We start from the raw sequence: 20,316 nt of genomic DNA, 5'->3' as shown, positions 1-20,316 counted from the left end.
TGTTTTGCCTGGTGACACAGGTGCCAGCCAGGGGGGCTGCTGGCCCTTTTCTGAGCGAGGCACTGTCTCCCCTGGAGTCGGAGCCACCCCTCCGAGGCTGCCTGCAGCCCTGGCCCTCGCCTCCAATGTCCTCTCCTGACAATGGACACTTGCTGAGAAAGGGAGGTGGTTGTGCTACCTACTCCCCTCTCTGTGCACCTCTCGCACCTCAGGAAGCTCCAAACACCCTCCTCCCTAAAAGACCGAGTGTTTCCTGAGGGCAGGAGCGATGTCTCATTATCTCCCTGGCACACACTGGACGCCCATAAGTATTCAATTAATAAACAAGGAAATGAAAGGAGAGGATGAGTCATCGCTCTGGGTAAGTCCACCACACCTCTTTTACTTCATCAGTATTATGTAACTGTGCCAGAAAATGCTCAGTGCTGTTTAGATATGAGCTTACAGGAGCCTACTACAAACCCTATAGGTCAGACACCCTTAATACCCCCTTTTTTCAGATGGGATGATAGAGATGCAGATGGGTTAAGTCACTTGCCCAAGGTCAGACAAGTAGCAGGAGCGGGGTCAGGATTCAAACCCAGGCAGTCTGGCTACAGGGTTTTTGCTCTAAATCTCTCCATTTGACTCTCCTTCTCCTTAGTCTTCCTCGCCTCTACCAAGACTAATGTACTTAGATAAACTCGGCCAGGGAACAAGCAGGCATAGAATGTAATCCCTCAAGCCTACCTTTCAGAATTTAACTTTCAAAAGACATGGCAAGGAAGGTGTCCAGATGGAAGAAGAATAGATAAATTATTTCATTCTCCAGGAAAATGGATACATTTCTTTCCCCTTACCTCTGTAACATACAGACCACATTTTTTGTGTGTTAAAGAAGCAGAACAAGAAAAAGGAAGGGAGGGAGGAAAGAAGGAAGGAAGGAAAGAGAAAAGGAAGAAGAGAATGAAAAAAGGAAATGGGGGAGGCAGGAAAGAGGGAGGGGGATGAGGGAAGGAAGGAAGGAAGGAAGGAAGGAAGGAAGGGAAAGAAAGGAAGGAAAGGAAGGAAGGAAGGAAGGAAGGAAGGAAGGGAAAGAAAGGAAGGAAAGGAAGGAAGGAAGGAAGGAAGGAAGGAAGGAAGGAAGGAAGGAAGGAAGGAAGGAAAGGGAGGAAAGGAAAGGAAGGAAGGGAAGGAAGGAAGGAAAGGAAAGGAAGGAAGGAAAGGAAGGAAAGGAAGAAAGGAAGGAAAGGAAGGGAAGGAAGGAAAGGAAAGGAAGGAAGGAAAGGAAGGAAAGGAAGGAAAGGAAGGAAGGAAGGAAGGAAGAAGCTACCTGATTTATTTAATCTCCAGCTCAGAAATGGTGTTCGAAACCCTGAGAAACATGGTTTCTCACCGCCTGTTGCTTGGCACAGTCTCACTGCCTAGAAGCCTGCAGAAATATTGGAAGTCAAGATCCAATATAATAATTGGCTTACAGATTTGAAGAAGGATAGACAGACTTTTCCATTTCCAAGATTCATTAGTCCAGCTCTCCCTCTAATAGACAGGGCTGGCTCTGGGTGTAAGCCATTTTCTAATCAAATTGGCACACCGTCCCTGCTCTGACCGGTGGAAATGGATTGCTGCAGAATGCTCCCCCTCCGCGTGGGGCTGGAGCTGGATGGGGTGGGATTTTCTCACTGATGCTTGATCATCCTGAGCTCTTTGTTAAAAAACAAACAAACAACAACAACAAAAACTCAACCAAACGGCATTGCGATTTCTAGTTGTAAAATACTTTTAAACATTATTTATAGGCTTTTGCACTCCCTTTGAAATGTGAACCAGCTCTGGATTATCATAGGATTTGAGCTACCTAGAAAACCTAATAGGAGTATGGAGCTTGGAGATGTGAATAAGGGGACCCTTGGAATCACTAAAAGTTTATGATCAACAAAGAAAGCAGAGTGGCAGAAGGCTAAGAGAGGGAGCTGGCATCAGTCACATGCTGGGGAATCTCAGCTCTATGTGTTAGCTGTGTGTTTGTGGGAAAGTTTATCATCTAAGCCTCGGTTTCCTTAAATGACCACACAAGGAAGCATATTATTTGCAAGCCCAGTCTTTAAGTGAACTTCAGTAAGGGTTATTAATGATGCCAAAGTGAAACAGAAAAAGCTAAAAACAAAATCTGATCCAAACGAGCCAGAAAGAGATCAGCAGGCTGTTTGGGGACGATAGTAGGAAGGTGACCCATCACGTAGAGGAAACAGAACTCTCCATTGCTTCTTGAACTCTTGTCTTCTCGGTCAAGAAAAATGGTCTTCATCTGGGACGGAATACCCGTTGATAGGGGGATGGAGTCAGCATTGGCAAAACAAACTTAGTAGAGGGTTAGCCATAAAGACACCTAAGTATTTTACCTACACTAAGGTCTCAAAACAGTTTAGTAACTTGGACACAGATCATTAAATGTCATTGAGAATGTGTGACAAAAGGCAAAGGGGCATGAGATTGGAAATGGGAAAATATCAGATATCACAGTGATTTCAAAGCAGGTAGAGGAAGGCTGGTGGACCCTAAAACTGCTGGTTTGAGCATCACATAACTGCCGTCCAGTTGGGAGAAGCGTGGTCTCTGGGCTTATTAAAGAGGAAGGTATATGCATCAATTCGTTTAGAATAATCCAGACCCAGCACACTTCCTTCTCATTGGAAGGGTAGGTTTGGAAAATGTGATAGACACACTACATGTGAATTTCAAGGATACCTTTGTTGGACACATATCTAATCCCTTTGAGGCAAGTTGGAGGGTGATGGGATAGATATTCAGAAAATTAGGAGGAAAGGTAATGTTATTGGTGCCAAAGGGTTATGATGAGCGGATTGGTCCATAACGCCTGGTGGATGGGATTTGAGGGACTCCAGTGAGCTTTGGTCTCAGGACTTCACTGGTAGCATTTTTGCAAAGGTCTGGATAAAGGTAGAGAGATATCAAATTATCCCAAACTCACTGGCTTAAAACAATAGAAATGTATCCTCTCACAGTTCTGGAGGCCAGAGTCCAAAATGCAAGGGAGAGGTTCCCTCCTTCCAAAGGCCCTAGGGGAGGATCCCTCCTTGCCTCTTGAACCTTAGGTAGCTCCTGGCATTCCTTGGCTTGTGGCAGCATCACTGCAATCTCTGCCTCTGTTGTCACACAGCCTTCTTCCCTTCTTCTCTGTGTGTCCTTCACATCAAATCCAGGAACCACCCTAGTCCACTATGATCTCCCCTCTATCCTTACCTTAATTACCCCTGCAAAGACACTATTTGCAAATAGGGTCACATTCTAAGGTCCCAGATGCACACGGACTTGTGGGGAATGCTATTCGACACAGTTCAGGAACTTGTGGGGTGACGTACGGTCGAATGATTGATCAAGTGGCATATTTCGGAGTTGAACTCACCTCTGTCCGATGTCCCACTCCACATTCTTCCTTTTTTCCTCAGAGGAGATGATCAAGGCAGGGAAAGGACCGACACCCTTGTCCGCTGAAGAACTGTGGGTCTTCTGGAAGAGAACATGCTGGAGGCAGGGGATGATGTGGGTGGAGTATGCCCCTGAAGAGGAGCCGTTGGCCCGCTGGTCTAGGGTGGGAGGATGCTGGCATGGAGGCTGGCTGTAGCGCTGTAGCCAGGGCGGTGCCATGGGCGGTAAAGTGGGTGGAGAGGACGGGACAGCAGGTGTGCTTCAAGGACAGAAGGTGGCTGCCACGCTGATGGCAGAGAGGCAGGGAGACCTGGTGGGTGAGAGAATGGACCCTACACCTCACTGCCAGGCCTCTGGTGCCTGTAACGCCATTTCCTTGCCAGGCCGGCTTGGGCAGGTTGCTTAGCCTCTCCGACCCCCAAACCAGGGCTAAAAGTGGGCACAGCCTCCTGGGGCAGAGCAGACTCACTGTGAGGAGCTGATGCAGGGGAGCTTTCCGTGCAGGGCCTCTCACAAAGGCGGCGCTGAATAAATGCTGGGTCTTCCCTTTTCTTAAAGGCCTGACTTCTCCCAACAGCATCCCGGGTTTTACCTGCTGCCGGGAGAACACAGGCAGTCTGTGTCCCATCTGGCCCTGGTGGTTGGTCCCAGTTTGCCTGCCTGACACCCGAGGAACCCCACCGCCCCATCGGCGGTGACCTGCGATTCATCTCCTCCTCATTAGTGTAATCACAGAGGCTGTCCTCCCCCAGCCAGCCTGCCCGTGGCTGCTGAGGAAGGTTTCCGCCAAGCTGACCGGACAGCCGTCCTCATTATTGAAGGCCCTCATTACGGAGGTTACCATGGCGTCCTGGCTTTGCTCAACTCCAGGGAGGAAACCCGTCTCCTCTGCCTGCACTCCAGTCCTCCGTGGCCGCCCGCAAGCTCTGACGACCATGATGTCGCCTCCTCTTGTGCCACTTAGAATGGGGTGGTTTGACTATTTTTTACTCAGTGCTATTTTTTAAATAAATAAAATATTAAAACTCCCAGTCAGAAGCAAATTATGAACTGGCCGCTCCTGACTGGGACCATCTACCCATCTAGAGCTTATTCAACACATCAGACCTGCTAGCAGTGGTTCTCATCCTGTGGGTCGCGACCTCTTTGGCGGTCGAACAACCCTTTCACAGGGGCCCCTTAAGACCATCCTGCATATCAGATATTTACATTAAGATTCATAACAGTAGCAACATTACAGTTATGAAGTAGCAACGAAAATAATTTTATGGCTGGGTCACAACATGAGGAACTGTATTTAAAGGGCCAGAAGGTTGAGAACCACTGTCTAGGGCAGTGATGGCAAACCTATGACGTGTGTCAGAGGTGACATGCGAACTCATTTTTTTGGTTGATTTTTCTTTGTTAAATGGCATTTAAATATATAAAATAAATATCAAAAATATAAATCTTTGTTTTACTATGGTTGCAAATATCAAAAAATTTCTATATGTGACATGGCACCAGAGTTAAGTTAGGGTTTTTCAAAATGCTGACAGGCCGAGCTCAAAAGGTTCGCCATCACTGGCCTAGGGGAATTTATTTCTCACATTCTCCTGCCCCATCTCCCTGAATCCTCCATGGGGTTAGAGACGACATCTCTAATAATCGCCAAGCACCAACTGTTCATTCTGACCCCGGCCTGCACTTGAATTTCAGAGCCATTTTGCTGGTGGCGGCAGGTTTTCCTTTCATCCTTGTGGAGGGACCCCAGTGGGGCCACCTGAACTGAAAATGCTCTGACATCTCCAGGTGCCCCTTGCAGACCCTGCCCTAAGCCTACCCTCGCTTGCCAAGCCTCATTGCTGTGGCGACAGCCTGTCCCTGCCTTTGTGGAAGGAGGCTCGTCCTGGTCGTGGAGGCCTGCCTGCTTCCACGGGGAGACGATGGGAGTCGGGAGGAATAATGTGAAGTGCCCAGCATTCAGTCAGCAGGGAGCCTCACACCTCCTGTGCACAGATGACACCCGCCCTGTGTTCAAGGTGAGGCAGCGACACCTGCCCTCCCCTCCTGACTTGGTGAGAAGCACTTAAGGGAAGTGCACTTAGCAGGTTCTGGTAACACTGTGACTCCATGGAACGTGGGGCTCACAGCGAGTGACCCTCACCCTCCCTCTTCTCTACAAACCTGCACACACGGGAAATGAAATGGTACCTTTCTTTACATCAACTCTAACAGGAAGACACGGTGTATCATGGTGGATGCAATGCTGAGACACAGAATGGCTCCATACAGAAGGATTTAACATACTTGTAGGGGGAAAAAGCAGATGAGGAAGGGAGTTTAGAATGAGGCTTGGGACAGTGTTGCACAATAGACGGATGTTGTATCAGACGGGCGATGGAAACGCTGAGTCTCTCCATTGTACAGATGAGGGGCCATGGCCAGGGATGGGGGAGACACAGTGGATGAGGAAGCTTTGGATTCAGGGCTTGAGTCCTGACTCAGCTTTGTTCTAACTCGGGGTGTATGATTTAGCCTTGCTAAACCTCAGTTCTCTCATCCATTAAATGGGATAATAATAATGAGAATACCTACCACCTAAGGCAGTACATATGGGACTACGAAGGCAGAAAACGAGATTATGCCTGGAAGGGAGGAGAGGGGCTGAGGTTGGAAATGATCACCGTGCAAGGGGTCAGGGGTGTGTATGAGAGATGCTGAACTCTCTGCCTCTCCTCCCCTTTCTTGCTGGGTTCCAGGACCATGAGACAGTGACCACCTCTAGGGCATGTCAGTGAGATGGACGAAGCAGGGAGGGAGGGATGAGGCTGCGTGGAGAGGTTCCCGGCAGCCCTTCCCACACCTGAAGATGCAGGCGTTAGAGGGACCCCCTTCCTGGGGGATGAAAGCACAGAGATGCTCCTGAGTCGAAGCTAGATGCCTGAACTCAGCACTTCTCTAGGTTTAGTGCGCATAGGAACCACCAGGGTCCTGGAGAACGCAGATTCTGATCGGTTGTTCTGGGGGGAGGCAGCTGTGATGCTGAATTTCTAATGAGCTGCCTCTGTGGACCTCAATCTGAGTATCTAGGTTCTCGCAGGACACTCCCGCGGAAACTTCACCTGGGATTCTGCACAACCTTTCCCATGGTTGCCCATTCAACTGCGGAGCTGGCCCGTTTATCCTCCTTAAAGGGCCCGACTGCTCCTGGTGATTACCCCTCATGATGCTGATTATGGTATACACTTAAACGGGATGAAATGCACCCCATCGAACGCACGGCGCACAAAAAGAATATTTATTTGAATATTAAGTACAGATAAGACTTCCCCTGGGATTATTTCAGAGCACATTTGCAGAATTTAATTGCAAGGTTTTCCCCACTCAGGTTCATTCGGAACGCTACTTGTGAAAATATTTTGTTTCCGAAGGTAAAGCTCTCCTCTGTTGGTTTATTATTATTATTATTATTTTAAATCTGAAGAGCTCTCTGAGCTCAGTCATTACTTCCAATGTCTAATTAATACTGATGATGACAAAGCAAACAGCCGGATGACCTAGATTCTCCTTTTAAAATTGCCTGCAATTTACATGAACGCCTCCTCATTGGCTCGGAACTTCTGTGCACCTAGCTCTTCCAGTAAAGATTCTTTAAGTTTAGGGTTTGAAGAGCTCATTTTTCATGAAGCATATGTCTTCCAGCACTCCTTCCATTAAGCTTTCCAGGAAGAGGGCGCGGGGAGAGACACACACACACACACACACACACACACACACACACACCAAGCAACAATAACAACCACCACCCAGGCAACCCTTTCAGGCAACTGAACTGGAAAATTAGAAAATGAATACTCCTCAAGCTTCCGCAGTTACAGGCTTGTTCCATTCCTTAAATGATGACATTTTGTAAAGTCACAGAAATCAGGAATGGAACAGCCCGCTTACAGCTAGGTAAAGATTGCTGCAGATGCAGAAGGCAGATGCTTGGAGAGCCAGCCGGGAGGTTCCCTTAGGTCCCTAGTTCCTTGTTTGGAAAATTGGTCCGATTTCTCGTTTATGATAGTACAGTGGTGGTCACATATTTCATTTCTGTTGCCATACTCTGCGACTAGTAGGTGCGCCCCTCTTAATGTCACAGCCCAAAAGTTCCCGAATCATCAGCCGGTTTTCAAAACCTTGGTCCTCTCCACAGTAGCATTTTCCACCCAACACCAGAGCACACAGCTGGGCAGGCCCAGTCCACTGTCAGCATATGAAAGGAACAGGCAACAGCAAATAGATTTTGGGTTATATTTACTTCCTTGCATTTGAAAAGGCACTTAGGTAGTGCTTTCTGCATGACAGGTATTCTTCTAATCACTTTGCAAATATTAACCCATTCAAACCCCGGGGTGAGACTTTGGGGTGCACAGGCAGGCTCAGGTGAGGAATTTGTCCCAGTCCCAAAGCTGATAAGTAGCAGAGTTGAGATTAGAACCCTGAAAGTGTGGCTTTTGGGGTTTGTCCCCTAAGCACTGCATTTAGGGTGCCTCTCTAATGTCTATCAACTAACACAGTCAGAGTTCTTGGCCTGTGTGTCTTTGCTGGATCTATTTAATGGGGATGCAGGTTACAAAATAATCAACTTCTGATAAATTATCATTAGGGCGTTGCAACATCTAACGAGAGGGGGAAAAAGGTCCAGTTAAAACATCCTAACTTGTAAGTGTCTTGAGAACATATATTCCATTTAAGCAGGTAGAGACAGGTGGTATAGAAATGACCTACTGGGCCCTCCCTACTCTTTCCACCTGGGGATGTGGAGAGGGGGATGATGGGAAAATCCTAGTTGAGATCCCATGCTATATAATCCCAGTTCCCTGACTATGGGGTAATGATGGTCCCAGGAGACTGGCACAGGGAAGCATGCCAAATCTTTCAGTTCCTCAGGTCATTTTAGTGAGTGTTGCTCAAAATTTCTTAGACTAAGCAAGGGGTTTGGGTGGGTTGGGGGAAGGGGCACAGTTATAACTCTTGACTAGGAAGGAAAGAGATGGGGATTGCCTCTACTCTTGAAACAAGAAGAAACCATCTTCCTAATAACCACAATTGTGTTCTGCCTCCCTCCTCTGCCTCGGTTCACAAAATACCTTATTAAATCTGGAGAATAAAAATGCGCCTGGGGTAATGGTTTATTATTAGAATAAATAATAGGCGATACGGGCTCTCCACGTTGCAAGTTATCAGATGCAAAGACATTTTGTGGTTTCGCTTGTAAAGGTGTATACATGTGGCAGACCAGCCTGGCTCTCTGTGGCCGGGGAATGCCCTTTCACTTCAGGACCAGCATCCAGACTGAAATTAACAACTCCCGGAGCCTGCAGGCATCTTTGCAGGCAGCAGGTGGATGCAGGGGGCTGCCGGGGATGCTGGCCAGGGGCTGCCAGGGGCTGCCACCTCTTGCTTGGTGTTTGTCTATCTCATCCATCTGCCCTGACAGCTTTGTCCCAGACCCGGGGGACTTGTTCTGTCACGATAATGGGGTATTTAAAAGGTGGGTGCATGTAAGAGCAAGTGCAAAAAGCATTCCCTCCAAAGAAAACAGCACTTTAAAACTTGTTACTTGAGACTTGCTCCAGGTCTGCAGGCATCCTGACCCCTGACATCCCTTTAATCAGATAACCAACACTTGAGTCTCCCCAGTGACATTACACCCGGAACAGTGACTCTCTGGTTACAAGTACCAGAATCATCAAACAATGCGGTTTTCTAAGGAGCAGCAGAAGTGCTCGCCACGTGCTGTGTAGTGCGTAGGATACACCATACCACAGGTCATTTCAGTGCTAAACATACTAAGTATGTTGAGATTTTAGGACATGCTGCATAAATGATCTCCAAGCACTATTAGCCATCAATTCAATATGTTAGGGCTTTTTTTTGGGGGGGGGTTCTCTTTTCAACTTTACATATAACAACAAACCCTTGTTTTTCTGATTAGTAGTTAGCCTCGCCAAGCCCTTTCTCCCTGCCCCTCCACCCCCTGCCCTGCTCCCGAGGCTCGCCTCCGAAGCTGGCACCTTCACAAAATCAGACAAGATTTCAGCGGCAGAATTTGGTTCTCCCCAAGGTTAAAATAAAAATGCCAGGGGAGAGTTGTGTGGATCCTCCCAAGTCCTTCTCTCAGGAGCATTTCCTCCATTTATACAACACGAGCCAGAACCGACTTAATGAATCATGGCTCACTTGACTCATTGTTGTGACTTTTTGTTTTCATTTTTTCAATTGGTTATTCCTCACTTCCTTTCTTGAATCCCAAGCACTTGCTACTGTCACACACTTATTTCCTCCGTTATTCCAAAAAGGAACAACAGCCACAAGTGAGGAGATGGACCTGTATTTGCTTCTCTGGCATAAATGATCCTGTCTTCTTGGAATCAGGGAACACACCTCATTGTAGGATACATCTGGAAAAAGCAATGCGTTTTATTACACCGCTAGAGACCCGGTGCACGAAATTCAAGCACTGGGGGAGAGGGGTCCCTCAGCCCAGCCTGTGCCCTCTCCCAGTTCAGGACCTCAAGGGGGATGTCCACCTGCTGGCTTAGGACCGATTGCCCCAGGGATCGAGCCTAAGCCAGCAATCAGACATCCCTCTCACAATCTGGGGCTCTTGCAGTCCGGGACCCCTTGCTCCTTACGGTCCACCTGCAGAGGAGGTGGGAGAAGCTCCTGCCACCACAGCTGCACTCACCAGCTGTGAGCCTGGCTTCTGGCTGAGAGGCACTCCCCCTGTAGGAGCACACTGACCACCAGAGGGCAGCTTCTGCATTGAGCGTCTGTCCCCTGGTGGTCAGTGTACATCAGAGCGACTGGTCATTCCGGTCATTCCACCCTAATGGTTGCTTAGGCCAGCTGTGGGCAAACTACGGCCCGAGGGCCGGATCCGGCCCGTTTAAAATGAATAAAACAAAAAAAAAAAAAAAAAAAAAAAAAAGACCGTACCCTTTTATGTAATGATGTTTACTTTGAATTTATATTAGTTCACACAAACACTCCATCCATGCTTTTGTTCCGGCCCTCCGGTCCAGTTTAAGAACCCATTGTGGCCCTTGAGTCAAAAAGTTTGCCCACCCCTGGCTTAGGCTTTTATTATATAGATGTGACAGATTGCATTATATTCAGGGACTTTAGGTCTTCATAAACTCAGATCTCTAATAAACATTTCATGAACCCAGAAGTAGGGTGGGCAGCTCAACCTTTCTCTTTATTGTAGGTTTACTTTTCTAGTGAAGAGAATCCACACTAAAATGCATACCATCTCTGAAAAACTGGAGTTGAACTTTTTTCAATACAACTACCCTGGGTTCTGCTGGGTGGAGTTATTTATAACCTCCATTAATTGAGCAACTACTATGTGCCAGCCTAGGCCTGAGTTTGATGTTCTACAATGTCTCATTTAATCATTATAATAAACTTATAACACAACTTTTAAAATTATATTATTAGGCTGCCATTCATTTGAATTTACTAAAGCAGGCCATGTTCCCTGCAAGAAATTGAAATAAGGTAACTGAACCCCAGAATAAACTTGAGGAGCCAGCATCACTGCCCCTTCGTCCCCATTCTTGCTTTCATCCCCAGGACAGCAATTTTGTGCTTTGTTTGTAGTTTGGTGTTTATCGTCTCAGATATTTTCCATGTAGAAATGGATCTTTTTATGTGTGTGTGTATATGTATAGTTTTTAAAACAAAAATCAGATTGCATTTTAAAAATCAGTTCAGTTTGCTTTGTTTTATTCATTCTATCATGAACAGTCTTCCATATCAGTAAACCTCTGAGGAATGCATAGTATTCCACAGTATAGATCAAGGACTGGCAAATTCTTACCAGAGGTCAATTCCAGCCCATTGACTGTCACAAATAAAGCTTTATTGAAACATGGCCATTTGTATGTACATTGTTTCTGTTTTCATTTAATATTTTATTGATTTTTACAGAGAGGAAGGGAGAGGGATAGAGAGCTAGAAACATCAATGAGAGAGAAGCACCAATCAGCTGCCTCCTGCAGGACCCCCACTGGGGATCGAGCCCACGACCCAGGCATATGCCCTCAGCTGGAATCAAACCTGGGACCCTTCATTCCACAGTCCAATGCTCCATCCACTGAGCCAAACCGGTTAGGGTTGTTTCTGTTTTCTTGTTTCAGTGGGTTGAGTAGCTATAGCAGAGGAAGCCTATGGCTCCCAAAGCCAAAAATAGGCACTATTTGGCTCTTTATAGAAAAAGTGTGCCCACCCCTGTTATAGATGAATCACAGTGTTTTCAACCTTTTCATTTCTGGTGGGCATTGATATCCTTCCCTGTCCCAGGTCTGTGCTGTGAGAAGCACCGCCTTCCTTCCCATTCCTCCTCGCATTCTGCTACACAGACTCTGAGCAGGGGAAATGCTGAACTAAAGGAAACACCCATTCTGTGTTGTGAAAGCTGCCACCAGCCCTCCAACAGGTGGTTACCCGCCCCTCCCCACCCCCCGCCCCTCAACAGGTTTGGCCTTGTGCTCCTTCTGAATACCCCACCCCGACTGTCACATTAAATGTAATAACAGTTTCTAGGAGTTGTTGAATTATTTAAATGAGCCACCACATACTTTGCTTAGTACTTAAACAGATTTTCTTATTTTGTGCTCACAGCACAATTAGACAGTAGGTAGGCACCGTGCTAAACACATGCAAACAGAGACATTGTGAGCAGGGAGGTCATAGACTGTGGCTAATGTTCCCAAGTGATGTGCCAGGATTGGACTGAGGCAGTCTGATTCCTGAGCCTCCAGTCCCCACTTGGGAGAAAACTCAACCGGCAAAAGGGCCGGTGGATTGTTCTCAGAGACATCGAATTTGGTGGAAAGGTTCCCAATTTAAACTCAGTCTAAACCCACTCAAACAACACAAAGCGAAGCGTGGAGATCCGGCATTTACCAACCCAGACAACACAGTCCTTTCGTGTTGTGTTGGGGAGAACCACAAACGTGTAAGCAGCATTGAGTCAGGGCAAAGCAGCAAAAGAACATCGGCTACCGATGAATGAGGCACAGGCCAGGGCTTGGGGTGGGTCACGATGTGGTTATCTGTGCTTTTGGTTGGGTTCCTTGACACGGGGAGCTGTGCGCTAGGGATTCAGAGGTGGACTCAAGTCAAGCCATCTAGATGACAATCCCCTCTCCAATACTTCCTCCCTTTGGGACATCGGGAAGCATTTGAATCATCCAGTGCCTCAGTTTCCCCATCTGTCAAAAGGATACTACCTACTCTCGGAAGTGGTGAGCATCCACTGAGGTCTTTCTAAAAAGCGTGCAACGTGTTTTCTGGCACGTTGTAAACATTGGGTACATTGTTGATGTGACATTTATTATGCTTAAAATAATTAAAATAATTTTTGTCAGCATAGTTAAAATTGAGCAAAACATAAAGGTGTCGTAATATGAATGCACTTTCCTTAAATACCCCCCGCCCCCAATCCAGTGCACTCCCTTACTTTGCCCTCCCTTTGACTGTGCTGTTTACAATATCACCTTCCCAGATCCTTAGGTAGGTCAACCCCACACTCTCATTCACCCAGAAAGGGTGAAATCAAGGGTCCCTCTCCTGGCTGACCCCTCCTTCCACTAGGCCTCACACCTCAGGCTGGGTTGGCACCTCTCCTATGGGTCCTCCTGGTATTCTGTGTTTTTTCTTTCTATCACACGGAGGACCCTGCATTAAAGTCTTTATTTTATGCATCTCTATCCCTCTCCCTTTGAGATGATTTTTAGGATATGCACAATGTCTCTGCATTTTATATCTGCATCCCCTTCCGTTAGCACAAAGCAGGAGCTCACAGTCCACATGTACAGTGTGTATTAATCCTGAAATGGATAAGGAAAAGGCGGATTGTAGTGCTCACCCCAGGTACTCTGAAGTGTGGATTTATAGGAGAATGCCCTATTATTTCAAAAAACGCATAATGGTTATGAAAATGCAGAACTTGAGAAATGGACACAAGTGCCCGTTGATTTGATTAATTGAGTTTTATGCTGCTAGACTGCTTTGTTGGTTTTCTTCTGAATGATTCACAACTGTCCTCAAAACTGGAATTTCCAATGTTATAGGATTGCAAACCAGAAAAGATGCATACTTATCCCACCACATCGAACTACTTGGCACTTCCCTAATTCACTGGGACTCTCACATTCCCCTCTCTCCTTGAAAGCTTCCCCCCATATTTTTTCTCTAGATACATGTCCTAAAAGACAAAACAAACGTAAAACATTAACACCTTTTTAAACTCTCAGAGGCAAGGTTGCTGTCCCTCCATGTGCCATGAGCACAGCTTCAATTTTCATTGTAGCAAATGTTCACTGTATCATAACCGTCGATTCACTCATCATTTTCCACACTTAGACAATGAACTCCAGAAGCCCTCTTTACGATTATATTCTCAGTGCATAGAACAGTATCTGACATTCAGAAGGTACATCATACACACTCACACAGGCACACACATGCACACACACATATGTATTTGTTGTTGAATATATGAAAGAATGAACGGATGGACAAAATAAATGGTTTCCAAACATTGTCCTAATCTCTAGGGGAAAAAAAAAAAGCCGAATAAGACTCAGTCCTTTCCCTTGCAGATCTAGTCTGATGTGTGGGAGGGGAAATCAGACTGGTACTAGGGAAGGACTGATAAGAGAGAGCTCAAAGTCAGGAGCAGATGAAAAAGGCTGAGTCTGGAAAAGAGTCTTCGGCCCTGTTGGCTACATGAAGATAGGAGGTGGGGGAAGATGAATCCCCGCTATTAAACATCCCGTTCAACCAGGAAAGCAAAGGGTCTCCTGCTGAAGTTTATTGCTTCAGTTCCTAACCTTTCATAAGTGCTTACTTGGCAGCCCTATCGAGAGTGGTATTTGATTCTCTGGGAGCATCTTAAAGGAGCAGCAGCAGACCTCCCACTTTCCCTTTTTTCATTTAGGCTATAAAAACATGGGCTTGTGTATAACTGCCATGGGAGAAAAAAAATATATATCTCATGTTAGTTCCAAATGAAATGGCATTTAGTAAAGTGTACATATTCGCCATGTTCCAGGGCTGCTTTTAAAGCATGTGCAGAAGGGCCTTTCTTCATAGCAAAGGATACGGAGCAGCAGGTGTCTTTTTCTCTCTGAACCTCTCCCACGGTGCTTAAGGGGAAATGTTTGCAGGAGCCTCAGTAGGCCTAGCAATCACTCAGCGAGCCCCCGGAGCATTAGTGCATCTTACAGGGACGGCTGCGTGAAACACAAAGACAGACTCATGATGGGACTCACCATCTTGCACAACTGGCTGCTTGCTGGGGATCACTAGTTGAAGAGGAAGAGGTCGCTGGTCACCTTACTGAGAAGGGTGTGTTACTGAGGTAATGGCAGGTGAGGCGCTATTAGGCAGCAAGTGGAGTGTGGTAGTGATGATATCCAATTCCCAAAGAATTTATGGCATTGGACAGATACATGACCCGAAAGGAGAAGCGAGATATTATTGCGAGAATATAGGCCAAACAATATGGGATTCTGTGTAGGATTACAATATGCATAGTACTTAACTTCGTTCAATCTACATAGGACACACAATGCACTATACAGATGATGTATTATAGAATTGTACACCCAAAACACCTATATAATTTTATGAACCAATGTCACCCCAATAAATTTGATAAAAATAAAAGAAATAAAAACTCCAACAAACAAACCAAACCCACGAATGTCCACTATAAAGATGACTCAGATGGCCTTATTTTATTATCTTCAAATCCCATTTTTGCTAATCAGCTTTATTTGTAGGACAACATAGCTATTTCCATGGCTACTGTTGAATTTTGAAATTGATAGACTTTGAAATAGGAACATTATAAGATGGCTTCCCTTCACATGGTTTAGGGCGGAAGTTTGTTTCTTTAAATGTTATTGTGCTCAATGAGTCTGACAGCCCTTGTGATTTTCAAAGACAGATGTTAAACATATTGACCCTGTTATTACATAAAGAGTTTTATTGATGTAATGAACATGAGAGCTATTACTATCACAATATCATTTTAAAACATCCATATTTCTGCAAGGCACCAATATTAAAATATTTTTCAATTATAAATGCCCTGCGTGACATAAGGGATACTTTTGAAACTTCAGAAAGGCATTAAGAAAGCAATATTGCCCCCCCCACACACACTTTAATTGCATCTCTCGGTTAGTTTCATATTTTACAATTAGAAACATGAACCATTTTGAATTAATTATTGTATTAAGTGTGAGGTTGAGGTCAAGGTGTTTGGTTGTTTATTTTCTGCATACAAACATCCAGTTAGTCAACATCATTTGTTTTGGGTATATCACCTTTTTTTAAAGATGTTTATTGATTTTAGAGAGGAAGGGAGAGGGAGAGAGAGAGAGAAACATCAGTGATAAGAGAGGATCACTGATCAGCTGCTTCCTGCATGCCCCCTACTGGGAATCAAGCCCATAACCTGGGCACATGCCCTGACTGGGAATCAAACCTGAGACGCTTTAGTCACTGAGCCACACCAGCCAGGACTCACTTTTTGTATTTTTTAAGCGGTTTCTCTAGGGATTACAATATACATCGTACTTAACTTCTCTCAGTCTACATAGAATCAGTATTTTACCATTTTAATATTGGAATGTAGAAACCTTATATCCACATGAGTCCCTTGTCCTCCTCTTTTTACATTTGATTTATCTTATGTATTACATATACACTGAAAACCTCATTAGACAATTTAAAAATATTTTTTATTATTTTTTTGTTCAACCATCACTCATATTTGAAAGAACTCCAGGGGAGTGAACTAGTGTATTATGTTTATGTTTACCCACATGTTTATCATTTCCTTTCCTCTTCTTCAGTCTTGATGTTCCAAGTTTCCTTCTGGTGTTATATTTCCTTTGTCTGGAGAACTCCCTGCAGCAATTCTTTCAGAATGGGTCTGTTGGCAATGGATTTTCTTAGTTTCTTAATATTTCCCCTTCATTTCTAAATGATATTTCACGGAACATAGATTTCGAGATTGACACTTCTTAGATTTCAGCACTTAAAAAGATTGTTTGCCACCTTCTTTTGGCCTCCCTGGCGTTGGCTTTTCTGTTTAAAGGGAAAATTCACAGGTAGCTGATTGAATTCTTGCTTTCTCACAAGTATTGTATCATTTGTCTTTGACTTTTTATTCAGAAAGTATTGTGTGTGTGTGTGTGTGTATGTTTATTATCTGTTTTAAGGTTTCAACAGTTTGATTATCGCTGGATATGAATTTCTTTGGGTTTACTTATTTAGGGTTTGCTGAGTTTTTGCACTTGGGGAATTATGTCTTTTGTCAAATATGGGAAGTTTTCACCATTATTTTTTCAAATAATTTTTCTTCAGTGAGCACTATATTTATTCTAGAATTGGAGTAACATGAATGTTACATCTTCTGGCATTATTTTATAAGTCTCTGAGTTTCCTTCTTCTCCCCTGCCCCCTTTTTTTTTAAATCTCTGTTGTTTAGATTATATACTTTTTATTGATATGGACTCAAGTTCATTGAATTTCCTCTGCTATCTCCATTCTAGGTTTGAACTCATTCAGTGAGTTATTTTTTTTTAATTTAGGCTATTGTTTTTAGTGTTCTAAAATTTCATTCTGGCTCTTTGTACCTCCTATTTCTTTGATAGCACTGCCTAATTTTTTATTTGTGTCCATTGTTTTATTTTTCTTGCTTGTTGGGCATTTTTATAAAAAGTGCTTAAAACCTGTATTTGATCATTCCCATATCCTTGTCATGTTCATGTTCATGTCTGTGACTGTCTTTCCCCCTCTAAGTGTAGACTTTCCTGCTTCTTTGTATGCGGAGTATGTGACTATTATGGTTGTGTCCTGGGTGTGTGACTATTATGTGTGGAGACTATGTGTCGTGTTGAAATTCTGTGGAAATTGTTGTGGATATGTTTGGTCTACTGGCAGATCCATCCAGTTGGATTCCGTGTGAATGTTCCTGCCTCCTTCTGTGGATCTTGTTGCTAGTACAGTGCTTTGCAGTGATAGCTGGGCAGGTCCCAGGTGTGCAGCCCAGAGGCGGGTCTGGGCCTCAGCAGTGCTCTGAGCAGCCCAGTTCTCATGGTCTGTGCTCTCTGTTTGGTTACATGTGACTCAGGGCTGAGTGTGGAGTTCACAGAAGCACTACACCGGGTCAATTGCCAAAACTCTTCCCTCTCCAAGGTCCTCAAAACATTGTTGCTTTCCCAAGACTCTGCTGTTCTGTCTGCCACCCAGAAAGCTGGTACCTTTCCCCTGCTCATGTGCTTCTGCAACTGGAGCTGCATTTGGGCCAAGTGGACAGAGGGCAGAGAGAGAGACAGAAGGGAGTTTGCCCACCTCCCGGGCCCACAGAGGAGGATCTCCCCCTCAGGGCCTGGTGAGTGGCTCTGTATGTAGATGCCAGGAGGTCCTGGGAGGGGAGGGGTGGTTTGGATCTTGTCTGGTGGGACTTTGAATCCTGGTCTTCTTCCTCAGTCCGCCTGCTGCTGTGGGCTCTTCACAGACCTCAGGTGGCTGCTCCCTGCCGCCCATCCAGGATTTATCGTTGCTCTGAGTGGGAGAGGCGGGGTGAGGTGTGCTCATTCCATGGTACCCAGGATCAGAACCCCATCGCCCACTTTGTTTGTATTATCGTGGGGAAAGAAAAAGAGAATGAAATGTACCATTCTCGCCAGTCGAAACTGTACCATGTAGGGGTGTTAAATACTTTCACAATATTGTGCAAGCATCCCTGCCTAGATTGCGAGCTTTTCCATCATCCCCAATGGAAACTCCAAACCCAGGAAGTAGTCTTTCCATGTTTCTCCCCGCCTGCCTCCCCCCAAATCCCATGGCAACCACTTATCTGTATGGATTTGCCCTGCTTCACTTTCTAACAGTTTGCAGAAATAGAATTAGCATATCATGAAGTCACCTATTTCAAATGTATAATCCAGTGTGTGTGTGTGTGTGTGTGTGTGTGTGTGTGTGTGTGTTGTACATTTACAGAACTGTACTCATTTATTTTTTTAGTATTTTGATATATTTCCTCCCAGTCTTTTTCGCTGTTCTTTCTTCCTTCTCTTTTATGATCTGTTTGAATTGTATTTATAAAATAAAACAGGAATCATAACATCTGTGCACCTTTGTTGCTTCTTAAAAAAAAACAAAACAAGCTAAATAGTGCCTTTTGAGTATATTTCAAAGCCATGGTTCCCAATGCTGTGCTTGATGTCATCAAATCAGTACGCTGTCATTGATGGCCAGTGCTCCCATTTCTATACTGTCGTACTTACAATGCTTTTTTTCCTAAGTAATGCTGCGGGGAACTGCCATGTAAAGAAACATGTATTGTGTATCCCTGCTTATGTTCTTGGGAGCTGTTCTGGGAGGTGATCTTTCTGGGTTCAAGGGCACAGGGAAGAGCACTGGTTTATAGACTGGGGGCTCTGGCACATCCTAAGTAAAGATTCCTGTTTTTGTTTTTGTTTGAAAGATGGTAAAACAAAAAGAAACGTTCCTTTCAAAATATATAAAATATACATCAGAAGTCAGTTCCAAGACCTTCTGATCCTTTAGTAAAAGTTTCAAACACTTGCAACATACTGTCAGGTGCTCAGAGTCAGGGGTGGCTTCATCGGTTAAGAAAATACCAGAAACACACAGAATACACTGTGCGTGCAGCCCTGAGATTTCGTTCAGCCTCACTGTTTGAGTGGACGGTGGAGTCCGCAGTCCCCACAGAGGCAGCGTGCCCATATGCTCCTGCTTGCTTTGTCATCCCCACTCCACATATGCTGTCGCTGGCACAAGCAACAGCCCACCCACTCCTCTCACTCACACACACTCTCCTGTTGGAACAATCAATTACATGGTCACCCTAGAGAAGCCTTTCAGATTTGTAGAAGCAGGCTTTGGTAGGGCAAGGATAAGCGATGCATGGTGTGGATATCCCAAATTCTCTCCTTTGAGTGGAGGGAAGATATCACTGATCGATCAGGCTCTCTCTGGTATGAGCACTGAGCTCAGAATCATCCCCAACACAGTCCTATGGGGGCTTATTACCATGTGTTTAGAACTGGACCGTAAAGTGTAACCCAGTTGCCAAGACACGTAAGTGACACTACTGGCCCTTAACATCAGAGAAGACACTGTGTGAGACCCAGTGACTATTCCCAACCATCTTGAAGGGGCCTCAGGGAAGGATACCTGAAGCTGGTAGACAGGGCAAGGTGGAGTGGGGGAGGGAAGAGGGAGGGAGAGCATGCCAAGAGGGAGCCTTCGCCCCCAGCAGCTTTCGCCTTCCACTCCCTCTATTGGACCTCTTTCCTCATGCCCTCCAAGACCGGCTCCTCCTAATTGTTTCTGGATCACACAATAGAAGAGCCAACTGAAGCTTACAGGAAAAAAAATAGTCCTAATGAAAAATGTAAATAGGCAATTAATTAATCCTGGGTTTGCTTTAAGCCGAGTGATTAGAAGCAACTTCCTTTTTCCCTTTCATGTTGTGTTCATGCAGAACCTTCTGATTTCTACCCCCTCTTTTCCTTTTCTTTGTAGGTTTCAAGGCAGCAGATGAATTGTGACAGAGAGCAGCTAAGGGTAGGTGCACCTGCGTGTGAACACTTCCTGCTTTCCGTTTCTGTGTGATAAGCAAAAATGTCCTTGTTTCTCCCAAGACACGGGATTCTAAAGAGTGGGCTCCGTCCGCAGCCTGGTAGCGTTGAAAATATTTATCCCAGCTAATTTGGTATTGATTGGGCTGGTAAATACAGTATATCTCCTTTTGAAGTGCCATTATAGCAGATATGGATTTTTTGATTTAGATTCAGCAAT

The 20,316-nt window shown here is 45.2% G+C and overlaps 1 protein-coding gene across 15 annotated transcripts in view; it reads left to right on the top strand.

Annotated features, from left to right (window-relative positions):
- Positions 1-20,316, top strand: part of RBFOX1 (RNA binding fox-1 homolog 1) — a 2,061,082-nt gene that overhangs the window by 1,440,450 nt on the left and 600,316 nt on the right. For all 15 annotated transcript variants that reach the window (XM_070413026.1, XM_070413017.1, XM_070413018.1 and 12 more), the window contains one exon: positions 20,041-20,082. In XM_070413026.1, coding sequence (XP_070269127.1) covers positions 20,041-20,082 — 42 coding nt within the window. The remainder of the gene's footprint in view (positions 1-20,040; positions 20,083-20,316) is intronic.

The sequence above is a fragment of the Myotis yumanensis genome, unplaced genomic scaffold (assembly GCF_028538775.1).
Source record: "Myotis yumanensis isolate MYYU_CA2020_CCGP unplaced genomic scaffold, mMyoYum1.0.hap1 SCAF_4, whole genome shotgun sequence".
Lineage (NCBI taxonomy): Eukaryota > Metazoa > Chordata > Mammalia > Chiroptera > Vespertilionidae > Myotis > Myotis yumanensis.
The sequence above is the reverse complement of the archived record's forward strand: the minus strand, read 5'-3'. Positions and strand labels throughout refer to the sequence as shown.